At 42.4% G+C, this 19,853-nt stretch overlaps 1 protein-coding gene across 1 annotated transcript in view; it reads right to left on the reverse strand.

The window, feature by feature from the left end:
* Positions 1–19,853, reverse strand: part of PRKD1 (protein kinase D1) — a 121,456-nt gene that overhangs the window by 21,653 nt on the left and 79,950 nt on the right. The window contains exons 6-10 of the mRNA XM_063118890.1: positions 15,845–15,868; positions 11,323–11,530; positions 8,817–8,894; positions 1,779–1,980; positions 626–749 (exon numbers count right to left, since the gene is read on the reverse strand). Coding sequence (XP_062974960.1) covers positions 626–749; positions 1,779–1,980; positions 8,817–8,894; positions 11,323–11,530; positions 15,845–15,868 — 636 coding nt within the window. The remainder of the gene's footprint in view (positions 1–625; positions 750–1,778; positions 1,981–8,816; positions 8,895–11,322; positions 11,531–15,844; positions 15,869–19,853) is intronic.

Consider the following 19,853-nt stretch of genomic DNA (forward strand, 5'->3'; position numbering starts at 1 on the left):
TCGTCTCTCTCCTCCACGTGCAGGCAGGCAGCCAAAAGAGGAAGTTCCTGCAGCAGCCGCGAGCCGGGACAAGAAGCTAGGAGGGTAAGCACCTGTTTTTAGCTTACCCCTAAGCCTCTCCCAGCCTAGTGGCCCCAAAACCCAGCTCTTTCTAAGAAATTCTAAGATATTCTAAGAAATTTATTTTTTCTTCGAATCAGTTTTTTTCCCCTGTTGGTGGCACTGAAATTAGTGTGCGCCTTAGAATCGATGGCGTCTTACAATCGAAGAAATACGGTATTCAATTTTTCTGATCTCTAATCTAGCCATGACAGAGGTACTAAGTCTTTCTTAAACATTGTTTATGTTATTCACATTGGTTATTTCAACTTTAGCGCCTGAAACAGCAAACATATATGAGAAACTTTAAAGAGAGAGAGTCTCTAATGGACTTACATAAAGTTGCTCACACATGTAAGCCTACTCAAGATTATGTTCAGCCTCTGCCTTGGTAGGGCCCTGAAGCCCTTTGTACACATGGGAGATTTCTGACATTCAAAAGAACGGGGGAGCAGCAGCCCTTGTATACAGGAATCACAAACCATCACTGAAGCTTGGAGACTTCTTTGTTTGACCTCTTTCTTACCAGAGTGTCTTTGCTTGTGTAGTGAACCATCCATCCCTCTTTCATTACAGTGCTACTTCTCCTTTTTGTGTGCTTGACAGATTGCACCACTCTCATTAATGGAATATTGTTACTTGTCGACGGGCTTTAAAAAAAAATCAGTAAATTGAAGTAATAGACAACTTTAATAAACATGCAAAACAAATCCTTCCAAAGAGAAACAAATGAATTTGTTACTTGCGGCACTCACATACCAATAGCCATTGGTTCCTTGCAAGAGGAAAAAAAGGTTGGGTATAAATGTAAAATAAATACAGGAGAAGGTAGTCTTTCAGATAACCTGGTCTAAACAGGTTTGAAGCAGAACCTGCTTCAGAGAAATCACTTTATGAAGGTGATGATAATGCTTCACAGAAAAGCTGTGAGAAATAAATCAATAAATTATAGTGTGTAGCCGAGCTTTCTTTTCTTTTTGTTTTACTTTAGAGTAATGGCGCATGACCCTAATTCGATTTGGGACCAAAGTGCACTGTGTGGGGAGGATTAAACCTCCACCCCTCCCACATTCCCATTTGTTTCCCAATATTCTGCCCAGAAATGTTCCAGAAATACTGGAGTCAGTGGAGGTTTCTCCCCATTTTTTAAAATCCCTGTGCTGGGGATGGGGTGGAGAGAGAGCAAATGCTGGCAAGAGGAACACACAGCTCAATGTGATACACCCCGTGCTTTGCATGCAGAAGGTCCTGGGTTCAACCCCTAGCTTTTCCAGGTAGGGCCTGAAACCCTAGAGAGTCAGTGCTGACAGGGCTGGGCTAGATGGACCAATGGTCTAACTCAGTGCATTTAGGAACTGAGGAAGCTGCCTTGTACTAAGTCAACACATTTGTATGCTGCTTTGGCATAAAGTTGAAAACTCTTAGCATTATTTCAGCACTATGGGAAGGTTATACAGGTGTGCAAATGTTTGGTTTGGATTATCAGATCCGCATTTTCTAGATAACAACTATTTGTTAAAAACATTTACTTCCAAGAGACACGAAAAATTGTGACATGGCACATTTCAAGATAGGTGAAACTTCCCAAGACCCTTGGCCTTTTTTCTAGGATGGCATTGGCAGACACAGCTGGCACAGGGAGCAAGAGAAATGAATTCTACCCCTACGCAAAAGCTTACCTGATCATTCTGTTACTCTCATCATGGTCAGGATCAGCATCCTGCATTTCTCCATTGTCGCTCTGGTTCATGATTGCCATCTCAGCGTCATGGGCCATAGACTCCTCCATTTCATCTAAGAGTCCACTGTTTCTCTCACTGTCATTGTCATCGCTTCCCTCTTCCATTACCACATCCGACTCAGCACCAGGGCTAAGCAAATCTGGAGCATTTTTCAAAAACAACATGATTATAAAAGCCTGAGATGGGGATCCAAAGTTTGCTCTTCCTTATAGCAAAACTCAATTTATGGGCGAAATCCAATGTTGCATGAGCAGATTTATGCTCACACAATGGGACTTTCTGCATCTCTCTTGCCCTATGCGATCCATGCACCTCCCAAAGTCTGATTCAGAGGGTCCCTCAAGCCTCTGGAACATCTTTCGGCATGGGGAGCTGCAGGAGGAGGGGGAACTACCCATTCCTGGCACATTTGCAAAAACTGTTCAATCAGAAGAACCTTAGGAAGACAGGAAACTGATTTTTACCACTGATACACAGTGGAGGCTGGTGGCTCCAATGTCAAAGGGGCGGTAAATCCACTCTAGGTTTCTTTCAGAAATAGTCAGCTCTAAAGAACCTATCCAAGATAGCTTTTCTAGAGTTCTGACTGGTTCTGATTAAAACCTGGAGCGGATACACTGCCCCACTGAGATCAGAGCCACCAGCCTCCACTGTTGATACATCTAGAACGGTATTGTCAACCCTGTTTCCTAGCCCTGCAGGTGCTCCATCACTAAGTTACATCCCCTCCCTGTTAGGTAATACTTTCATTCTAATATAGCTTGGAGAAACCTATTGGAAATGGAAACATACCAAGAATATTCCATTGTTAGTGGAATTGTTTATATATCAAGATATGTGTGGAGTTGTTTTTTTAAAAAAAGTATAATTATAAAAGAGGATTCTCTATTCTCACATTTCTACAGACTTTTAGGCCATTTCTACACCACCCCAGTGTAGAGAGAGGGAGGGGGAGGATCACGCGATATCTTCCCCTTAGTCCACATGTGAGTACAACACCCCGGGAGGAAGGAAGGTGTCATGCCCGCCATTTTTTTTAAAAAAAAAAATTTAAAAAAGAGCTGAGTGCACGTGCACTCCAACAGAGATTTAAAAAAAAGAAGAAGCCCCGACCCCTCTCCCCCCACCCACCCCGATTCCTCCTGGCCCGGCTCCTTCCCTTTACTGTTCCCCACTACTTGCAAGGAGGAGCGAAGAAGCCGGGCCGGTCGGACACACCTCCTGCGGTCTTGGGATGATCCAGAGACCACATGAAGAATCAGATTTTCCCAGGGATTATTTATCCCTAGGAAAACCCGTGCTCATCCCCTCCTGCCCCCAGTAGTCCCTGTGCGTCATTTAGATGCCATGGGACTCGGCCGTGACCAGCCCACATTTTCGGGCTGGTGTAGAAACATCCTTAGATGTTTTAAATCACAGTGAAGTTGTATAAACTAGACTTGGGCTCTGTGTGGAGTCATATTGATTGCAACAGCACAGGTTCCTCTCAGATAAGTCATTTCAATTTTGTCTGAATATAAGTGGATGCTTGAGAATTTGACCTTCAGGGCTGGTTGGCTATTAAGCAGAGTGAGGCAGCCACCACAGGCAACTGACTCTGGGTATCATCTGGGGAGTAGGGGGGCTTTTAAGTCCAATCGGGGGCCCTGTGCCTATTCTAGAGTAAAAATAAAAAATGGACTTAAAGTAATGTCTGATTTGGCCATCAGACTAATGAGAAGATCAGGACTTGGTTATCCTCCTCAGCTTTTGTACTTTTCAAATATTCCACTGCAATTCTCAACTCCAATAATATTTTATTTTTTACATTTTTATATATCAAGATTCATTTGAAAATGTGTTGTTTGAGAGAAAATGCATGCATAAATATATATTTGAGGAGTGTTTTAAAATACATATTTCAATGACAATTTCCATAGGATTATTTTTATTTTTTATTTTAAAAAATCAGATTAATGCAGAAGTAGGACAGAACAGAGTTGTGGATGAACACATGTCAGAGTACTATGGACCATAGACAGATCACGGATCACAAACAGACTGAGATTCAGTTCATGCCTCTATGGCCATAGCTACACCTAAGGTTTATCCCTGGATCATCCAGGGGTCAAACCTGTTCATCTAGGTGACACACAGGGGATCCAATGCTCAGGCAGGGGCGATCCCAGGATAAACCTTAGGTCTAGCTACGGCCTATGTCCTTCTCTCCTGGCCTCCAAATCTCCAAATCACTTGGGCCAGAGCAGGACCCTGTGACTCTGGGGGCAGGAGATGTATAAGGCCTTAAGGTCAGATGGGGTATGTGTGATGACAACATAGGGAGGGAAAGGCAAGGGTAACAATGGATTAATAACAGTAGATGCAGTTACATGGACTTAGTCTTTATCTCAGTTCAGCCTGAAGACTAAAGGATTAAGACAAAAGGCTTCTCTAAATGAGCAATTTATAGCAGGCTCATGACTGACCACTCACAGAAGTTTGTGGGTCTATTACATAATATCGTCAACAGCCAGAACGTCTCCTGTACTATCCTCCCCCCCCCATTCCGCTGTCAGAAAACACATGATAATCAGCTTTTTTATTAAAAAAAGCCATATCAGCCCCAATTAAAGGTGGCATTGTGCTATAATCCAGCCACTAGATGGTGCAGTTTTATTGAGTTGAATTGAGGATGCATTGATAGGAAGTAGGGGTGTGCAGAGCGGGTCTGCTCCACTCCTAAAATCGGAATGGTGCTCCAATGAGGCAATTCTCCGCTCCGATTTCCGGAGTGGCTCTGTCTCGCCACCCTATCAGATTACCCATTGGAGAACCATTTGTATAACCGCCCTATTATAGTCTATTGGAAACCAAAATGCTTACAGCTCTGTCACTTTAAAAGATAAAGAGATGAAACTTGGCACCCTAGTAGCTCTTAAGTAGGGATTTAGCCATGCCAAGTTGGAAGCAGATCCCTTCATCTCTTGGTTTTTAGGATTATTAATTTTTTAAAAAAACTCAAACCATTGAGCCCCACCCCCACACACACACCTGGAACTGTGCAGCACCTTTTAGCCTTTACTTTGCTGATGCACAGTTGTGCAACTTCAGTTTATAAAAATTTGTTGCATTTCCTAACAGTTTGCTCTAATAGGGTGAAATGGGAGGGTGCTCTCCTTCTGAGAGGTCAGATAAGAACAAACATAAATATAATACCTTTTTTAATATATTTTTCAAGGCATATAAACTTGAGTCCTGTCTTCAAAACAGGAAATACTAGTACTTTTCTCTCACCGCCCCTTCTTCTCTTGACTTTACAGCCGGCTGAGTTGCATCCATACTTGTGTTACACAGATCAGCTTTTGGCACAAGATTCTTTTCTGTATCCTAATATTGGCTTGTGAGACTGTATGAATCTACACTGCCTGCCAATCATCATCACTTCCTGGGACAACTCATTCACATGCAATGGTTTTCATTATTTTCATAATATGAGCCATTTTTCCTAAATCCTTCCTTTCAGCCAAAATCAATTTTTCAAGAAGTGAAGAAAATTGCTTGTAGTTTCATTCTAGTTCAGATACAGCTCCCATAATTTAAACATATGGTACCAAGTGGACACACATGGGGGACTTCGAGTTTTATAGGAGGTTTGTTTCTGAAAGTTCTGCAAGCTCTCTTGAGAGAAGATGAAGTGCATATGGGGAGTGAAACCAGGACTCTTTCTCACTCCATGAGCTAGCAAATGAATGAGTTCCAGGGTGGGTAAAAAATGGATTAGATCATTTTCAATCCCTCCCCCTAAGCACTGTGATTGGAGGGGGGACAGGGAGGAGACTGTGGCTATTGGTTAGCCACAGATGTCAATCTCAAAACTACCCCTCCCTCACCCCTCAGCAACAGTGACTTCCTAATATGGAAGTGTTCAGTTAGTTTTCCATCAACATGAAACGAGCCCACACATCGCCTAAAAAACCTTCGGATACCTATGGATTCATTCGAGGCTCTGAATGATATTCTAACCACATCATGGGTTTCTGACAGTTTTAAAACCACACAATTTTGAAGGTCTGTTGGACCCCTGTTTTTTTGGTGTGGAATGCATGCCCTTCATAGGAAGTATTCAATCCAAACCATGTGGCTGCCTGTGTAATTGAGCCAATTGCAATCCCAGAACAAAAACGGAAGCAGAAAGCCACAGGGTGTTTCTTTTTTTTAAAAAAAATGTAAGGAAGCTCAAAGGTTTCACAGATGACGTAGGTTGTAAGCTGGGGCTGAAGGAAGAGTGGAAGGTAGTACCACATTCTGTGGAGGGAGTTTCAAATGTAAAGAGAGCAAGGGATGATAGGTAGAATTATTGATAAAAAGGGTTGTTGTGTGAGAAGAACAAATGTCTTAGGTTCAAGGAGATATGGAGTATGAAAGCAGAGAAATGGGGAGGGGTTTGGAGGCTGGGGACAGTTTTAAGAGTACAGATAAAATTATAGAAAAATGCCCACAGTCTAAAGCAAAGAGCAATGGCAGCATATGCTACTGGAATATGAACTTTCCACTTGTAAAAATAGTGTGGTTTTTCCCTCCTAAGCATCAAGAGTGTATCTAGAATATTACAAAGAATGTGTCACTATATTTTCTTTCATGCTTTATCCAGAAATAACATCCCATAGGAGGGAATGGGCCAAATTTCTAGTTTCATTTCTGTCAGCTGATACGTATTTTCTGCCAACAGGAAATTGCTTTTCTTGAACGATCCTTACTTATTATATATTTATGATACTAGTAATCTTGCTTCCATCCTTTGGAATGAAATTTCAATAAACATTTCTGTAATCCTTGGATGGATGTTCAGGGTGACAAACGCTCCTGACAGGCGGGATTTGGCAGTCGTAATGACCGCTGTAGGGAGGGAAAACTGTTTGCCTTCTAATATGGAGATTATCTGTATGAGATTGCATTCACAGAAGGGGCTGCTTCTACACACAGCAGGAGTACATCAGAGTTCTGGGAAAGTTCCACTGAGCATGCAACACTGGCAAAGCACGTTCATCTTGCATGAACATTGCAAGGCTCCTAACGCACATCTCAAAGAAGAGGTGATCTTTACAGGCTCCAAATACTTCTGAGGCCTCTTAAAAATCAGTAGCTCTTGAGGAAATGAGGGGTTAATTCCAGCACTGAGCTAGCAAAGGACCACTAATGTGACAGAACTTTCTCTCTTTCACCTCCCATCTGTGCTACTTGAAAATCTGATCCCAGGTGTTTCACTGCCTTCCTGAGAAAATTTTGAGGGAATGCAGAGGCTGCAGAGGAATGAGGAATCACCCCCAACTCGTCCTGGTTCTGCTGGCAGACATGATTGGATACAACCCTGTATTTCTCAAGGACCACTGGAACACAGCGCATCAGGCACTGGGGTGGAGAGGAAGGGGAGTAACATCATTCAACCCTCCCTCTCATTGCAGCCATTCACCACAGCTGCTGATGCTGCCATTGCTGGCTAGTTCATAAGTACGACATTTTTAATTTGTTATTTTAGTCTTCTTCCTAGAATTTATTTTATTTTATTTATTTATTTTATATATTACATTTTTATACCGCCCAATAGCCGAAGCTCTCTGGGCGGTTCACAAAAATGGAATATGATTTAGATATCTGCCTCTAGTGTGGGAGAGCCCACCATCTCCCTAGGTAATTGGTTCCATTGTCTTACTGCTCTAACATTTAGGAAGTTTTTCCTGATGTCCACCTGGAATCTGGCTTCCTGTAACCTGAGCCCATTATTCTGTGTCCTGCACTCTAGGATGATCGAGAAGAGATCCTGGCCCTCCTCTGTGTGACAACCTTTCAAGTATTTGAAGAGTGCTATCATGTCTCCCCTCAGACTTCTCTTCTTCAGGCTAACATGCCCAGTTCTTTCAGTTTCTCCTCATAGGGTTTTGTTTCCAGACCCCTGATTATCCTCATTGCCCTCCTCGGAACTTCTTCCAGCTTGTCCACATCCTTCTTGAAGTGTGGTGCCCAGAACTGGATGCAGTACTCAAGATGTGCAGTACTTAAGATCTGTCAGGGATGCTTTAGGGTGGATTCCTGCATTGAGCAGGGGGTTGGACTTGATGGCCTTGTAGGCCCCTTCCAACTCTACTATTCTATGATTCTATGAGGCCTAACCAGTGCCAAATCAAGGGGAACCAGTACTTCATGTGATTTAGAAGCTATACTTCTATTAATGCAGCCTAAAATAGCATTTGCTTTTTTTGCAGCCACATCACACTGTTGGCTCATGTTCAGCTTGTGATCTACAACAATTCTAATATCCTTCTCATTTGTAGTATTGCTGAGCCAAGTGTCCCCCATCTTGTAACTGTGCATTTGGTTTCCTTTTCCTAGGTGTAGAACTTGGCATTTATCCCTATTAAATTTCATTCTGTTGTTTTCAGCCCAGCGCTCCAGCCTATCAGAATCACTTTGAAGTTTGTTTCTGTCTTCCAGGGTATTAGCTATCCCACCCAATTTTGTGTCATCTGCTAATCTGATAAGCGTTCCCTGCACCTCCTCATTTACTTCCTCTTTCCCCTCCAGCCAGAAGAGGAAGTGATGAGGGACAAACACGGGGGCGGAGAAGTGACGGTAGGGAAACACGATTTTCCCCCATGTGATGATGCTCACATTTAAGAGATCTGAAAAGCTAACTTATGCCCTCAACTTCAAACAATCTTTTGTTTTGTTTTTTCAGTCTTTTATTATGCTTCCTTCATCAAATTGTAAAGAATGATATAGACAGTTCAATCTTAATTAATATTTTAGCGTTCAAGTCAAGGGTTATCCGAGAAGGAAATGTGTACACCGTCAATTGGTTTCCTCTTTCCTTTAATGCAACCTATGATTCTTTTTCTTTCCTTTTCATTTTAAAATATATTCTCATCCACGACTTAGCGTCTGTTCTTTCTTCACAAGGCTTTTAGAACAGAAATTGGTACTGTCTTCAATGCAACTTACCTCCATTAATGGCCACTTCCCCAAGGCAATTATTTGGCACTTTAGGTGCACAGCGTTTGTGACAGTTGAACCTGCAATCTAGTTAAAGACAAGATACAAAAAAATTCCCAATGATATGGTTATAACATGACATTGTCAGGTGTGAAAAGCTGTATGTATCAGGGTACAACTAAGGCTGGGTCTGAGATGGTGAGTCTCGGCTAAGATGTAACGCCAAATCTTGGTCCAGAAAGTTGGAATGAATATCAAGCTGACGCATTGTCCACCTACATTTGCGATTCCCTCACTTCCTTCCATTCCATCTAAACCAGCAAAGCATAATTTGTGTTTTCCCCACAAACTAGGATTGTAAAACATGTTCTGATCCTAGTTTTCAGGGCCACACTTTGCCCATTTGGATGTAAAGTCTCATTCTTGCTTGAATAAGCCAACAATCAATATGCGGATGATACCCAGCTCTACCTTTCCTTTTCATCAAACCCAGGTGAGGCAGTGACTGTTCTGAACCAGTGCCTGGGCACGGTAATGGACTGGATGAAGGCTAACAAACTGAGACTCAATCCAGACAAGACGGAGGTACTGTTAGCGGGCGGTTCATCTGTCCGGCGAGGTGATGTTTTCCCTGTCTTGGACGGGGTTGCACTCTCCCTAAAGGATCGGGTCCGTAGTTTGGGGGTGCTCTTCGATCCAGAACTGTCACTTGAGGCACAGGTGAACTCAGTGGCAAAGAGCACCTTTTATCAGCTTAGGCTGATATACCAACTACGCCCTTATCTGGACAGAGATAGCCTAGCTACAGTTATCCATGCTCTGATAACCTCTCGCTTGGATTACTGCAATGCGTTATACGTGGGGCTGCCTTTGAAAATGGTCCGGAAGCTTCAGCTGGTACAAAATAGGGCAGCAAGGTTATTAACAGGGACTGGCCAACGAGATCACATTACGCCAGTCATTTTCCAGCTTCATTGGCTGCCAGTCCAGGTCCGGGCCCAATTCAAAGTGCTGGTATTGACATTTAAAGCCCTAAACGGTTTGGGACCAGGTTATCTGAAGGAACGCCTCCTCCCATATGTACCTACCCGGACCTTAAGATCATCTACAGGGGCCCTTCTCCGTGAGCCCCTGCCAAAGGAAGTGAGGCAGGTGGCTACTAGGAGGAGGGCTTTCTCCGCTGTGGCACCCCGGTTGTGGAACGAGCTCCCCAGAGAGGTCCGCCTGGCGCCTACACTGTACTGCTTTCGTCGCCAGCTGAAGACTTTTTTATTCACTCAGTATTTTAACACTTAATTTTAACTTAAATTTAAATTTTACTGTTTTAACTCTGTATTTTAATCTTATATCAACTTTGCTGCGTGGTTTTATCCTGGTTGCGCTTTTTATACTGTATTTCGTAATTGTGTTTTAACCTGTTGGGTGTTTTACTGTGGTTTTAATTTTTGTGAACTGCCCAGAGAGCTTCGGCTATTGGGCGGTATAAAAATGTAATAAATAAATAAATAATAAATAAAACATGTAGAATGCCATTTAGCCATATCTTTACCAAGAAAGCTGAACTCTGTAATCTGTACAAATTGTGCAAATTGAGCAAAAGTGCCTAACATATCATACTTTTTGCATCATTTACTCTGCAGCTTTTCCTGAAGTCGATACTTTCATTCTGGTTTTGCTAGCCATGGGATCAAGCAAGCAACTCAACCACTGGAAATCTTACTAAACTCCCCGCTAGCTCCAGCTACTGAGATTTTAGTAGGGATTCCACATACATCTGTACGTATCCTCAAAGCTATGTAGGCTAGAAAGTTGGAGGGCTCGTTTAATAGTTGACAGCTAGAATTGTCAGGTGCTTGATTCTCTGTAAAAATTCCACATTCTGCACTTTTCTTGCACAAAGTTGCAGCATTCACGGGTTACATATAAATACAAACAGCAGAATGTTACATAAATAATGTTCTCAAGAAGAGCACTTTTCGATAATCAGTTTAAATTAATTAGTACAGAAACCAATATGGCAGCCTTGACTGTTTCACCTTGTGAATGGAAACATGAAGAACATGTTTTTATTCTCCGTTTGATGGATAGTTTGGTTGCCAAAGCTAACACTCACCAATTATGAGAGGGATGCAATCAAGGCCTTGCACATTCCATGATTCCGGATAAAAGCCCAAACAATATGAAGAAATTCGGCATCCAAAGAATGTCACGTTTCCATTTTTAAAAACTGTTCTGACTTTCTAGACCTCAATGTTGGATGAGTATGAAGTTAATAACTAAGGAACTTTCCAAAACCAGCGTTGGTACAATAGCATTTCAGTGGTGAGGGATTGATGCTTCAGCAACTTACATAGCCTTTCCCCTTCCTCTCCAGAAGAAGAAAATCAAATCAAATATGAAACTTTTTTTTAATAAATAAAAAAACAAGCTTGAAAATACAATTTTAATGCTGCATTTAAAACCTTTGTCTTACAGGCATCTAATGAACCTCTTTCCAGTTCTTCAGTATGCTTACCTTTGCATTGCAAACCCTGTCTAAAAAGTCCTTTGAGTAGCTTCTTGCAGTACTGACAAACTGTTGGCCGTGTATATGAATGGATCACAAAAGTATGAGGCACTTTAACCTTGGAAAGCAAGATCTTGTCAAGCTGAATGGGTCGTCCAATGTATGACTGAGAATTGGACCTCTTCTCTCTCCCAAATGAATCAGGAGGTGATTTCTGCTAAAATATGGAGATAGATTAATAAAGTCATCTGAGTAAATGTCATGTTTTATAAATATAAATAAAAAAAGATTCATGTAAAACAGCTCCCTGTTTTATATACACATATGAATACACTTTAGAAGTTTCTAGTTTTACTCAGGCCAGTGCTACAACACTCCATGATGCTCACATGAGCTCCTCACTTACCTCTAGCTTTTGCATTGAAAGCCGAGCCTCAAGAAAATTTGGGGTGCAGAACCAGTGGAGGACATGGGAAAGTTCTAGACATTATTAAGAGGACCAGACATATGGCTTCCATTTACAGTGGCATGCTTTTCTTTCCTTTCGTCATGATAAAATATCAGGTTGTATTCAGAATAAGTCATAGAGTAGAACCATTGAAATCAATGGGTGATAAGTGAAGTCATGTCTAACTTGCCCCATTGATTTTGATGGGTCTACTCTAAGCATGACTGAGGCCTTTGCTAGACCTACCTTAAAATCCGCGCCGGACGAGGGGAGAGCCTGCGATGCAACTATCGTGGGATCTCGCCCTCGTTTACACACGAAGTGCGACGAACTCACGAAGAGAGCCATCGCACCCACCATTTTTTTATTTTCTTAAAGGGACCGGATGCGCACTACCCCCCGTGTGCTTAGTTAAGTTGTGTGGTTTTTTTTTAAAAAAACACCATTCTCCCCGCTCCCCCCACCCTGCCCCTGATGGGCGCAGCGCTCCTGGGGAGCGCTGCGCCCCGTGCACGGCTTCTCCCGGTTACGCGAGAGTAATTTCACGGAGCCAGGAAAAGTGGCGGAACAGGCTACACTCTCGCGGTCTCGGGCTCAGCCCCAGACTGTGGGAAAAATTGGGCTAGAAGGGGTAGGCTATATCCCATGCCAGGGAGGGCTGATCCCTCCCTGAGCCCGGGATCCCCTATGCGTCATCTGGACGCACAGGCATGATCCCGGGTATCAGCCCAGGATATAGCCTGGTCAGGCAATGGCCTAAGTCTGTATCCAACCCCTGCAAATTTATGCATTTAACTGATTAATGAATAAATCAATTAGAAATACAATTAGTCAACTTCTTTCAATGGGTTGACAGCCCTAAAATAATATCTTTGTTCTGGATGATTTTCAAATATCGTAGTAATGTAGTTTTCATCATGACGTTAAATTATTTCTTGTAGAAGTATCTGCTAAAACTCAATACTGCTGCACTGAACTCATACTTCTTTATCCAATGTGTTCATGGTTAGTTAAGAGAGATGTGAATTATTTTTTTCCGGATAGCCAGCCAGATTCCTGACTCAGGAACCTTGGATACTTACCAGGAAACAATTGCTTAACTAGATTACACTATGGAAACTACAGAAACCAGAAATTGCCCAGGCACTAAGTAGATCTGTACAATTATTTCTCAACAAGTATCTTACTTTGAAGCTGGACAACACAGCATTTCATGCATCTTTTGCAAATGGTAAGAAGGTTGCACATGTGTGCAGTTATTTAAATCGCACAGCTGCCAAGCTGTTACAGTAAAGCTGATTCAATCCAAACCATAAAATATTATTAGACAGCCCATATTGTTCTTATGGGATTAAAAATAAACAAGAAACAGTGTTCCTAATACAATTCAGAAGAAAATTCAATTTTTAAAAACAGATTTCAGCAATGTCAACAGAATCAGTGTTTCCAATATTGTGCCCTTTCAACAACAAAACTGTAATGTGCAGCAATTCTGTTCTGGTTAGGCTGTAACCAAAGCTGTAACTCCAATATCTAAGTAATGGTATCAGTTAGTACATCACAAAGACAGGGGCTTCCACCAAGGAAGTAAGCAAGAAAGAATGGCAATTCCTAAATAGCAATTATGGGTTTTCTGTTCTCACTTTTCCTCAGTTATGACCTCCATAAAAAATATTCATGTCATACAAACATATGAAATAGCCATTTCGGCTGCAATCCTACACCCACTTATCTGTGATTAAATTCACTTGAACTCATTGGGCCTCGCTTCTGAGTAGACATGCACAGAACTGAAATATTATTCCAGTATTATCTACTCTGCCTAAAAGCAGCTCTCTAGTGAATCTTCTGACCCTATTAGGGAGATCCTTTCAACTGGAGATGCCAAGAATTGAACCTATGACTTATATATGCAAAGCAAGTACTCTTCCATTAAACTATCTCCACTCCTGCACACAAGTGGTTTGAGTCAATGGTTCCGATAGTTTATTTTTGTTTGTAAGAGACACAGTTCAGGATAATATTTAGTTTTGTTCCCATGGATCTCCTCAAGCATGATAAATGCTTGGAGGAGCCCCAGGGAGTGCTCATCACTGCTATAAGCAGCCATCAGTGTTTAAACATTACAGGAACACATGTACAAAACTCTTGGTAAAAATAAGATACCCCCTCCCCCAAGATATTTGGGGAAATTCTACACACACACACACACACACACACCAAAAATGCTCCTCCCCTTCTCAGGATGAATTTCCTGTGAATGGGGAGACTGGAATTTCAGCTCAGCTCCAGTTAAAAGAGTCCCAACAGCTGTTTCTGAGCCCATTCAAAGTGCTAGGTTGAGTTTTGAACTCCTAAATGGCTTTGGGCTGTAATGGAGAGTTTAACCTAAATGCCTTGGAACTGAAATGAGGAGTTAAAATGCTATATTGCTATTCCAACTATAGGTGGCACTGTGTCCAAACAGTGTCCAAACTGCAGCTATTCTAGATTGTTCCCAACAATAAAGTTGTCCTGTTAGGCATCCATTTCTTATGCCGCTTCTTCTCTAAAATAACCTGACAAGGACCTAAATGCCTGAAGGAGTTCCTTCTGCCATATCATTCGCTCTGCTCATTTCTAATTACAGATGAAACCAGTGACAGTGAGAGAGAAGGTCTTATTTGGTACCTCACCTATGAGACACCCTTCCCAAGGAAAGCTCACTTGACATCAACACTGGTTTCGTTTCACCTCCAGACAACCCCTTTTTAATTCTCCTCGGCTTTTAAAGTATTGGAGGCATGTTTAAAAACTTGTGGACTATTCTGATTTTATCTGTTGATTGTTTTGGTTACGCAGTTTTATTGTTACTTGATATTTTAATTTTGTAAAAGTGACTTGGAAGCAGATCTGATGAAAATCACTTTCCAACTAGGATAGCCTGAAGTAATAAATGAAATCCTAATACCAGCAATCTTATCAACACATCCATCTCCAAATTCCTACTCTATCCTACTCTGTCAGTGCATTCAACTTCATATTCAGTTGTTTCCTGAAATATCGATGCTTCTGCCACAGATACTGCTGTTCTTTGACAAAGCCACAAAATGGCCTTCAATATCTTGGACCCTGGGCTGAAGCTCTTCACTCTTAATCCAGTATAAATTAGTAGCTCTTCCTTTGATAAAATATCCTTTGCTTTACTGCAGCAAAAGCATTTTTATTTAAAAATATGGAAAATAAAGGAACATTCCTCTGTCCCCTAGACAGCGTCTGAACATAGGATTGTTCAGTTTCTGGGTTCTAAGGTCAAAAATAGGCCTTTGACTTTGGAGCCCAGAAGCTATACTCTCTGCCCCTGTCCCTCCCATCCCCCTTGTAGCCAGTGTGCTTGTGGCTACATTTCCATGCTCAGAAACAGCATGGAGTAGGAGAAAGGGGGTGTTTCCGGGGGTGGGGAGGGAAGGAGTCTGCATTAGTGGCCATACAATGAGGCCATCCCAGCCTTGTTCCCTCTCCCTCCAAAGTGCTGCTGCCTGTCTAGCAGAAATGAGGGGTGGCTGGTGAGCAGAGGTGAAGGTCATCTCCATGCTCCATCTGCCCTGAATTGGATACTCGGCAGCCTCCGAGTTCAGAGGCTGCTGACTATCTTCATCGGATTGTGCTCTAAATGTCTCATTAATGCAAATGAAGTTTCTCCAAGATGTGGGCCAAAATGGGAGGCACCGTCTGGGTAACTCTTTCTAAGAAGATATCAATACCGCACAGACATCAATACTTTACCTTGAGAGCACTTATTTCCTGGCACAGGTATCCATAATTGGCATATAGCACCATGATAGCTTTGCACTGTACTTTTAAAATGTTGCTGTTTATTGCAACTGGGATTATAAAAGACCCTCTTAGCATCTCAGTTTGAGGGTGAAAATACATTTTCAGATCAACATATTTTAAACAGATTTCCAGTTTCTCTGTATTAAAGAAATAAATGTGACACAACCCTACTTTGATATCAGATTCACTGCAAAATAAGAATTGTTGAATTTGTAACATGTTTAGACATGATGTGCTGAAAGAAAGGAATGTAAAATAAGTACGTACCTCAAAGCTAGGGCTTGTAGGAATCTACAGAAGGAAAAGCAAAGAGAACAAAGAAAAAAAGAGGGAAACATAAAGCAATATTATATGGGAATTGTTTAGGGTAAAATAATGATGATGATAGAAACATGCATGCATTATCCATTGCCATTATTTGTACAAATGTCTGTACTATAGAATTATATAGATTTTTGAATGCTTCTGTCGGAAGAAACCTAGCTGTCAAATGAATACAGCGGCCTTCCAGCTGTGTCTGAAGCCGAACAGACACCACTGACAAAATGGATTCCCTCTGCCCCTGCGGATCCCCGAGTGTGCCACCTACACAAGGGCTGCAGGCAAAAAGACAGGAAGAGGAAGTTCCATTGCACAAGCTGAGGTGTTTTCATATAATGTTGGATGTCACCTCCAATCTTTAAGCTAAATCATTAAATATAACTTTTAAAAGTATTTGTAGAATACCATGAAATTACAGCTGGGCAGTTGACTTGTCGTAACTTTCATGCTTGTAATACATATCCTTCTCAGACTCCAGGAAAAGTGGTGGAGTGGAGCTACATTTGCCTAGAAGGTTCCATCTGCCTGAAGAAGGCTCTGAGGAAGCTTTCTCACACAAAGGGTTAACAGACAGTGGTATGTCTTCACTCTCTGAACAATTTGGTGCAGACTAGTAGAGAATTATTCCATGGCCAAAGTAAAAAGATGTAACCGACATTTTATTGTTCATGTGAAATACGCCATTGCTATACTCTGACATATGCTTCTGCAATGGGGTTGATTTTCTTTATGGGACTCATGAAGTAAACCAATGAGAACATTTTTTGCATAAACATTCATTTTTTAAAGCAAGAATGTTGTTTTAGTTTATTCCTGACTTGTCTCACATGAGAAAGACAAATGAGAAACTGATGTTTACAATGTATTTAGCCTACACTTAAGATTTGTTGTAAACCGCCCAGAGAGCTTCGGCTGGGGGGCGGTATATAAATGTAATAAAATAAATAAATAAATAAATTTACTGCATCAGAACGAAAGTGCTTTGGATCAAATACCCAAAGAGGCTGGCACATGGCACAATATCACAAAAGATAAAGCTAGAACTGGCTTCTCTGAACATTTCCAAGGTGCCAATGCAATTTTTTTAAAAAAAATAAAAATTGGTACCAGTGCGCTTTGCTTTACTTAGGTTATGGTCTTACTTAAATTAATAGCAAATCTGTTATGAGCCATTTATGGTGAAAGACAGCTAACATGTTTTATGGGAAAATAGGGGCTTCCCAATAATTACTTGGGCAAGATCCATCCAAGGAACAGTGCAGTGACTTCTGTATGCTGAAGCAAATTTCCGGTTTTAAACAATAGATGCCTGGGTGCCACAAAGTCATTATTTAAAAAAGGAGGAAAGCTTTAAAACCAACTTGTGATTTAGCGATAGAATTTTGCTATTCAAAGGAGTGGGGAATGGAGGCAGTGACACCCGAAGAAACTCCACTCAGCATGCTCAAGCCCTTGGACTTGCTAAAGAAGCTATTTGGTTACCAGCATCTCCTCCTCCCCTGATGATGATGATGATGATGGCCACTATTAATTTATTATTACATATGACTTTTAAAGTGTAAAATGCTTTACATTATTTATCTTGAACTCCATGTGAAGCTGCTTTATGGCATGTCAGACTACTGGCCCTTCTGGGCTAGTTTTGATGACCAGCAGTACTCCAAGGCCCCCAAAAGAAAAGTGTCCCCCCCCAATCCTGCTATCCAGAGTTGCCAGGAAATGAACCTGGGGCTTTCTGCATGCAAAGAATGTGCTCTACTGAGCTATGGCTCCCCTTGCCCCCTTTCATCACAACTCCTGTCAATTACATCTTAATGGATAGTAACCAGTGCTGGCCTGGCACTGGGTGCCCAGGGAGCTGACAGCAGTGTGTGTGGCCCCTACTGCTAGAAGTCCATTCCCCTGCTCAGCCGGCATGGCTTGGGCAGGAAGAGCAGTTGTTGCGGGTGGGGAGGAGGGGAATAAAGGCCTCACATGTAGGCACACCTGGTCCATGTGTGGACCATGGGCAAGGGCGAGGCAAGCCTATAAAGGCTGTCCCCGCCCGACCATCAGCCTCTCTGGTTCTTTCAGCTCCCACTCTCCCTCCCTTCTTCTAGTATGGGACTTAGCCAGTTTCTCCCTTCGGGGGGAGGGCTGAGTAGGATTTTTTTCCTCCCCATAAATGGTGGGGAGGTTTTTGCCTACTCCATAGTGGAGGTTTTATTGGGAGGGTGGATAAATAGGTTGATTCGTTGGCAGGATATGCGGGAATTTGCTTAGCAGAATAGGAATGGTGACCACTCTGTCACCTTTTGGTGATTGGCATATCCGGAGGTCTTGCTCTTCGCTACTTTTATGGCTCCCGAGTCACGATATGGTATCCCTTTGGAGATCCTCCTGCCTCATCTACTCAGAGTTTTATGGTTTTGAGTGGGGGTGATGTGGGGTGGTCTCCCCACACTTTCAAAGTGCCGTATAAGAGAGAGGCCAGGTTTACCTGACTCCTGGCTTAGGAGAGTGGCACGCCCATAAAGACAGGCAAGTTGCCTGAGATAAGGACATACAGGTTCCTGCACTTTCACTTGTGGATCCAGATAGGGGCTGAATCTCCAGCCTTAACTAGACCTACCTTTTAATCCAGGACGGAGGAGGGAAGATTTCACATTGCGTTTAACACGAGATCCCTCCTCCGTTTACACGTGAGGCGCAACGACCTCAGGAAGAGAAGCGTTGCACCCATTTTTATTTTTTAAAGGAGACGGAGCGCATGAACGCTTGTGCGCTGAAGGTAAGTGTTTTTTAAATTTAGTTTAGTTTCCCTGCTCCCCCCACCCTAAACCCGATGGGCGCAGCGCTCTTGAGGAGCACTGCACCCTGTGCGCAGCTTCGCGCAGAGCTGGGTCAAACTGCGGCAACGGGCCACACGTTCCGCGGTCTTGGGCTCAGCCCGAGAGCACAGAAAAAGCAGGTCCAAAGGGGAGGGCTGTATCCTGGGGCAAGGGAGGGATGATCCTTCCCTGATCCCAGGTTCCCCTGTGCATCATGTGGATGCACAGGGACGATCCCGGGGTTCGCTCCGGGATAAAGCCCGGTCTAGTTAAGGCCTCCCTTGTTGCTTAAATAATGACGCTCTAGTTTATCCCAAGCTCTGTTTTCTGTGACTTTATTCCATGCTTCCTTCTCCACTCGCAAGCCACAATATAGTGCTTCTGGGGGTAAACGCTAAAATGAGCGAAAGTGCTCTCTGTCTGGAGAGCACAGCAATGCAGTAGTTTGGCAAATGAATTCATATGCCTGTATGTTATCCACTGTATGAGGAATCAAGTACAACTAATTTTACATATCATAAGCTGACATTATTGTTTGATATGTTTTTACATTCTATTTTGTTTCCTGCTCTTTCTTCAGAAAGGTAACAAAAATCGCTTACATGAACTGGTACACCTATTTAGCTTCACCTTTGTTGTATGACTAAGTCAGGGATGGGAAACCTGTGGTTTTTCTGATGACATTGGACTCCAATTCCCCTGAGCCCCAGCCAGCATGGCCAATGGACAGAGATGAGGACGAGCAGTTCCCAAGCCCTGGATTATGTTCCCACACCAATCTCTGAGCTAGTGAATTAGAATATAATTTTAATGCTGCAATCCTAAAAACGTAATTCCAAGAGAGCTAGTCCCATTGAACTACATAGGATTTACATCTGAGCAGATGTGCTTTGGATTGTACTCTAATTATACTAAGAATTAGAATGGCAAAAAATCGTGAAATATGTGTACATTGGGCTGGATCCAGACTTACAGTGCAATCCTATACATATCTACTCAGAACTAAGTCCTATTACATTCTGTGGGACTTAATTATAAAGGAGATTCAGTTAGTTGAACTTAGGTCCCAAGAAAATCAACGGGCATGTTCTCCATGATAGCTTAAATCCCATTGATTTCCATGGGAAATTGATTAGCCTGCATCC

The sequence above is a fragment of the Elgaria multicarinata genome, chromosome 2 (genome assembly GCF_023053635.1).
Source record: "Elgaria multicarinata webbii isolate HBS135686 ecotype San Diego chromosome 2, rElgMul1.1.pri, whole genome shotgun sequence".
Taxonomy (NCBI): Eukaryota; Metazoa; Chordata; class Lepidosauria; order Squamata; family Anguidae; genus Elgaria; species Elgaria multicarinata.